Genomic DNA, 6874 nt, shown 5'->3' with positions numbered 1-6874 from the left:
AGCACAAGTAGAAATGCTTATCTAGACAACCTGCAAATATTTATATCTCAAACGTTTATGGCCTAGGAAAGTTTTTCCAGGACAGAAATATGTGTGTGGCTAGGTGGCCTCAGCTGAAGTTAATGTCTAAGGAGTTAAAGGGTGGCAATCTTGAATGTAGCCTGGAGGCAAGTTCTTGTCTGGCCGAATGACCAGTTTCAAGGAAGTTCAAAGGAGCGAAGAGGCACATGCCACTGAATCTACATCAATTTATGTCAGCTCCATATCTGGCCTGAACTTGCAAATTTTCTGCATTGGTCCTGCCCATAATTTCTGATTTGTTTTTAATTATATCAAAGAAGGAAATAAACTCTGCATCCTTGCAAAATTTTCATGACTCTTCTGATTTGGGGTGTTGCAGGGTGCAGTTAATTCTCTGAAAAGGTTTAGGGATTCCTGGATGAAAGGTGTGATGAAAGAAGTGTATTGTTATTGTTTTAGGGGAGGAATCATACTACTGGGTAAGCCTCTGTCACTGAGACTTGCTGGACTTGTTTGTTCTGACTTGCCTATGACTCCTTTCTTTCCTAATTCAGGAGATAAAGCCTCAAGTCTATGCCGAGATGCTGCACAGTGTGGTGTTGCCTCTGAAACAGTGCATCTCCCAGAAAGAAGAGCTTCTTGCTGACCTCCCAGTGGTACCCAGAGGTGAGTGATGCAGCCTTCTGACTTGCTCCTTGGTTGTTTGGGCAGCATAGTTATGTCGTGTAGATTTATAGGGCAGTTTGAGCTTTGACCAAAGGTGTGGGAAGAATGGCACTAGCTCTGAGCTTCTGATTTGAGCTGCCTTCCATGTATCAGAAATTATTCTGATATTTCACACTTTCTTCTCACTCAAAATGCATTTGTTCTCCAAGAATTCCCCAGCTCCTCAACAGCATGGTATGGTGACAAATCAAGGTGGCCTACGGCCACTGAAGGTTGTGGAGGGTGAGCAGGTGAGAGTCATCTCACTGTGCCTGGGCTCTAATCTGCTGCTTGTGCAGTTAGAATGTGTTGCAGACACAACTGTAAAGTTAATAGTGTAGTACCAGTGGAGTAAAGTAGGTAAAAGTAGCTTCTCATACTCTTGTTTATTTTCATGCGCTTTGTGCGCAGCCAATTAAGTGTTAATCTGTGGAGAATCAACTTGGAAACACACCAAACCTGGCACCAGGCCATTTCACCCACCCTGCCTTGGAATGAAAATCAAACTGAAAACTCACAAAGACTATAACTGCTTGTTTGGTGTCTTGCTTCTGCAGTAGATTTCAGCCAGTTAAAGAGGGTCAAAGGGAGGCAGGCAGAGCAATTTTCAAAGGCTGAAAAGCAGAGACCTACTGCTGTATTCTGGGACTGCCAAACTAACAGAATAAGACACTTGTCTATGACCAACACAGCTGGAAGTGGAAGTCAGAGAGGTAAAGATTATGTATAAGCTTTGTATAAGATTATGTATAACCTTTTACTAAACTGATTATGGACAATAATTGGTGGCCATATACTTAATATTTCTTTTACACTGGGATGGCCTCTCACACGTTCAGGCAGACTGTAAAGTCCTCGTGTAGTGAGTAGACCTCGTAGTTCTACTAAAGCTAGAACATGGGATTCTTTCTCAAGATGCTGGCTGTGGTAGTCTGCTGTAGAAAGACATGCTATTGATCAAGGATATTACAGTTATGTCCTACAGACTGTTGTAGTAGTAGTATGGGAGGCTAGCTCTAGCCGCAATAATTAAAGTGCTCATAGTCTCCTAAACCTGTAAGCAAAATGGATATGAGAGTAAGGAACAACAAACCTTTTGTACTGATTGCAGAGGCGGTCAAATAATCAGGGAAGCCTGTATGAGCAGTATTTTGGCATCCTGGATATAGTTACTGGTAAGCTGGTAACTGGGAGTTAACATGTCCTGAAGACTGAAAGCTGCCCTTGAATCTTGATGCAGGTGACAAGAACAGTTTTTGGAGTTGTTGTCTTTGCCTAGCTGAAGTGCGCTCCCGGGAAGCAGCCAGACCTTGGTAGAATTGGATGGTTAAGGGGAGGAGCTCATTTAGTAAGTGGCAAATATGTTAGTGATGTGTTATCTGACTGCAGAGGGGTGGCATGCAGCACCTACTGTTTTTGTGGGATGTTTGAGGGTGTGGGGAGATCAAGCTAATTCAGCATGACGCATAGAAGAACACTTACATGTTGTTTCCCTCAGCAGATCCCTTCAATGTTTGCAAGTCTTCCATTGTATCAGAATTTCTTTGGGAGCTCTCAAACACTGAGTGATTGAGGCTGGTGGGTAACTGACCTCATCCAACCAAGGGTCTTGCAGTGCTTAGGCAGGCACTATCTGCTGCCGTTTCAATGCCCGAACTAGTAGAGGTTGCTGTCCCATTCTCTTAGAAGTGTGTGTCCTGAGTATGCCACAAGAGCAGAGAAGTGTTTGGTTGGCGTAATTGCTCGTGGTGAAGGTGGGAGTGGAATTTTAGCATGACTTGCTTCATGGCCCTGTGCTTTTGCTACAGCGCTCTTGGGCTAACCAGATGTATTTCAGTTGCTGCCATTTGCAGCCACCCTTCCAAGGTAGATAGCTTCAGGGACCTAGTCTGGATTTTCAACTCACACACACCAGGCCAGCAGATTAGTCTGGTCATTTGTCTTGTGAAAGGTCCCATTTCTAGGAAGAGTGATTGTAGGAATGTCCTTGAATCCTCCTTCAGATGGAAAAACTGGTCATGGCTATAAACGTGGAGAGACCTTTACCAGCAGATGTGTCACCCAAGCTCTGTCGCTGGCTCTTCTGAGAGTGCTGGAATATCAGGGGTATAATAATAAAAAAAAAAAATAAGAAATTTAATATAGGATGATAGCAGCACATGAGAGAGGAGAGATGGCATGTTTTCTTCTATGCAGAGCATGGCAAAACATCTGGTGCCAGAAAACATGGTTTGAACTAAGAGTAAATCTAGGTTGGAGTCCTTTAAGGGCTTAGCTTAAGTTAAAAAATGTCAAGGGTAGATCTGTAAAACTGCAGCTCAGGGCCTTTTCTTAGAACACAGATGATAGTTACACTTCCTTTTCTTGTCTGAATGGATATTTTATGATCAGTTTTCTGATATTGTTCCTACTGAGGCTTTTGATAATACACAGTAGCTCAGCCAGAAGAGATGGATAAGCTTAATAGAGGGAATCAAATCCTGTCAGGCAGTGGTGGGCGCTGATCATCACTTGCATTGTGAATGAACATAGTAACACTTTAGGGAGTTTGGTACAGGATGAGAGGGGAAAAGAGCTTGTCACCTGTGGATTGTGCTTGTCTTTTGCTTTTGGGAATTGTTCCAAACTGGAAGGTAAAGAATTCATTTGGGTTTGATCAGAAATCCCACCTGAAATCCTATCTGTTGTCTCCTTGGTTTCACAAGGAAGACCAGACAATTTTAGCTCCGTAAAATGTCAGTACAAGTCTTCTACCTAATGTGCCGATAACTATTAATGTAGCTTTAGTTCTTGCTGTGTTTCACTTATTAAAACATCCTGTATTGAGGCTTGATTTAATATATCTATCTCTCTTTAAACACAACTTTACTGTGTTTAAAATAATTCTCTACAAACATAGCTATTTCCAAAATAGTTCATTTGGAATTTTTTTCAGTATATAGTAACTTCTTAGTGATGAAAACATATTCTTTGGCTCAGAGCCAAAGTGTGTAAACGAGGAGGCTTAGTAGTTTTGGATTTCCAGAGCCAAATGAACTGTGATACAAAGTTGTCAGATGCTGCTGTCTCCATGGATTGTCTTGGGCTCCTTGAGAATGAAGTGTGTTTCAGATGAGAACAGGGATTGCTGGAGGTCTCATGTTCATCCATAGTATTGCCAGTATAAGCAGTTTCATACCGAACTAAAAGGTCTTGGGTTTGAAACTTGTCACTATTTCACTGGAGACTGAAAGCTGCCAAACACAGACTGTGAGGAGGTGGGTTTTGGAGCAAAGAGGACTCAGCCTTTGAGGTCTCCCGGTGGAGTCTGGACTCTGATCTCTTGTTAAGATTTGCTCTTGAGGAATGAAAGTTATCTTCATCTGTGCTGGAGAATGAACACATCGTTATTACCTGAATTCCCCTCTCTGCTCCCCTGAGAGTTAATTCACAGCTTACTGAAGTTTGGGCAGTAAAAAAATCAAGTGTGTGATATAAGGAAGCAAGAAATGTGCAGCTGTACGGAACTCCCAACTGTGGAAGGCTTCTACACAGACAGCTGTGGTATTTGGGGTCTTCTGAAGAGAACACCAAAGCAGTGCCTCTTTGCCACCAAAAGGAAGAAAGGATGCACCTATGGTTGAAGATGACGAGATCATCTTTGCCTCTGCATCCATCAGCACGACAGAGGATCAGTGTTTCTCTGGCCAGCAAGCGTTGCCTGCACTCAAGCTGCTCTTCAAAGAGTAAAGGATAGCTCATTTGGGGCCAAACAAGTCCATCTGTTTCTTACATTCATGCCTGTTCCCAAAATGGGTTCCAAAAGATTACGTATTTCCTAAAAAGTTAACAACAGGAGAGTTTTTCTTTACCAACCCTTCTGCGCAAGTGGTGACTTATCACCACTTACCATGTCTGCTGATAAAATCAACACCAAAAAATGGGTGCTGCTGAGCTGGGTCTTGCGCTAAGGCATCACAGTCGAAGGATACATACTGGCAATTGTACACTATGAGAGGTGATGAGACCTCGTGTTTCCATTGCACAAAAGATTTCTCCTGTTCTGGTACTAACAAGATAAGTCGAGAGCATCCTGCCAAAGGAAAGAAACTGTTTTGGGTTTGAAGTAGTTCCACTTTAATTTGTATATGCTATATAGAAATCAATTGCTTATATGAATGTAGAAATATGGAAATTCTTTCTTTAAACTGTTTTCTTTAAAAAATTTTAAAGTGAAATCAGTATCAGAAGTGGAGGAGGCTTTTATTCCTCATCTTCCCCGTTTCCATTTCCCCCAGCTCTGCTGCAGTTCCTAAGGTATCTGTTTCCCCTTGCAAGTTTGTGTGACCTGTAGAAAGCAAGCAGTTCTGAAATGCTGCAGGAGAGAGGGGTCTGTGCCACCCGTGTTTGTCGATAGAGCTGGTATTTGCACAAAAAGGAAATAGAGGCAGACTGAAACGGAGAACAATGCTGCCTCTCGGAGCATGGGTCCCACGGGCAGTGGGATGCTTGTTTCTCAAGTGTGAGTCTTAAGCTTTTGTAGCTCGGGCATAAGGCCATGTCTTGAGGGAGTCTGTCTGTATACAGTTCAAGAAAGCCGGTGGTTATGAAATGAGTACTGCTGCCTTCGTATATTCAGACTCAGCCATACGCTGTCAGGGCTGTGCTGTGTGTTCTCTGTCAAGAGCAATGGAGGGGTGTTGCTCTGATTGCTGTTCAAGTGGAAGCACACTGGAGAGAGGAGAGCTGAAGCACAGGGAACCAGCCCGATCGAGGCTGATGGCAGGGGCTCAGGCCAGAAAGCAAAGAGAGCAAAGTCAGATGCTAAAGCAGAATCTTTTAAACATGAGAGGGGTAGCTAAGGAGGGGCGGAGGCGTATTACCACAGTGGGCTATTCTTCTTAGCCAAGGGGCTTGCCCTCAGGGGCAGTGATTGACTGCCCATGAGGTATGCTACAATTCCATGAGCTGGGATTCATGGAAGGGTGAAAGACTGCAAGCTGTGAGGATGGAAATGCTCCATGGGAGGCTGCAACATGTTAAAGACACTAAGGCAGGACAGTCCCACTGGTCTTAGGTTTTTATCCAAATCTTTGCATCTGTTAAACCCTCGGGGTAATGGATAGTGTATACGGTGAAGGTCTAGATGGCAAGAAGTCAAGGCCTTCTTCAGCTGAGCTCTAGTGCGTGTATATAATGTGCTTACTGCAACTTGTAGTCTCCAAAGAAAGTAATCGTGGCCAGCCTGGGCTTTCAGACTGCTCTCAGTCTGTGGAGACAGCTAGATTTGGGGAAAACTTGGACTATGCATTGCCAGAACATACTTTGCCCCAGTAAACAGGTACAACAGAACAAGAGCTACTAGATTTCCCTGTAGCATGTGACTCTGAAGCAGAGGGCTTGATCCTGGTCACCTGAGTATTTTGGTAACACGAAGCCACTGCTTATGACTACCACCAGCAGTTATGGTGCTGGCTGAAGCTACCCAGTTTAACTTTTTCTTTCCAGTATGCCCCCTGTTTTAGTGGGGAAAAACTTGCCTGCTTCTTTTCTTAACTAATGGACTGGGATACTCGCCAACACTCTCACTAGCCAAAATCAAGCTTTTATGTGGCGAGATTAAATTCTGAGTTGCTTCTACCGTGCTTGTCATTTGTTGAACCCATCCTTACTGTACGCAGACCTCACAGCTGCTTCCTTTGTGACTCTACCCCTTTTTCTTTTTTTCTGGTTTGCTTTTCTTACCATCTCTTCCTTGTACCTTTGCTCAGCTTTTTTGCCTTTGGGGCAGAGTGTATAACCCCATTCTGTTCTCCCACCGCTCTTTCATTGTCTTGGATTTGTGCATCATACTCTCGCCTTCACTGCTCATCCGTCCCCTCAGCTCTTTTCCTAAGATGGAGCCTCTGCTGGTCTCTTGCTCTGCTTTCACTGTGATTTCTTCTTTGCCACCTAATCAGAAAACCTGCAAAAACTTACTCTCCCTGCCTTTCTTCCCCTCCCTGCCTCTATTTTTCTGAGATGTTGCTCAGAAATGGCAGTGCCATAGGCCTGAAAAGGGGAAAACAGCATTCAGTGTGTCTGATCCACAGCAAGATGAATGTGGATCAGTGGCTGTAAAACAGCGTGGTGGTTAGCCAGCTCTGTTCTCCAGAGCTGGCTGCTGCCG

At 43.9% G+C, this 6874-nt stretch overlaps 1 protein-coding gene across 1 annotated transcript in view; it reads left to right on the top strand.

Annotated features, from left to right (window-relative positions):
• The first annotated feature begins 594 nt into the window (after positions 1–594).
• Positions 595–6874, top strand: part of LOC104488863 (transmembrane protease serine 11B-like protein) — a 16047-nt gene continuing 9767 nt past the window's right edge. Inside the window, 1 exon segment of the mRNA XM_010130955.1 lies at positions 595–687. Within this exon segment, the coding sequence (XP_010129257.1) occupies positions 595–687 (93 nt within the window).

Source organism: Buceros rhinoceros, unplaced genomic scaffold, assembly GCF_000710305.1.
Source record: "Buceros rhinoceros silvestris isolate BGI_N320 unplaced genomic scaffold, ASM71030v1 scaffold2722, whole genome shotgun sequence".
Classification (NCBI taxonomy): domain Eukaryota; kingdom Metazoa; phylum Chordata; class Aves; order Bucerotiformes; family Bucerotidae; genus Buceros; species Buceros rhinoceros.
Note: the sequence above shows the minus strand (reverse complement) of the source record. Positions and strands in the feature narration are given on the sequence as shown.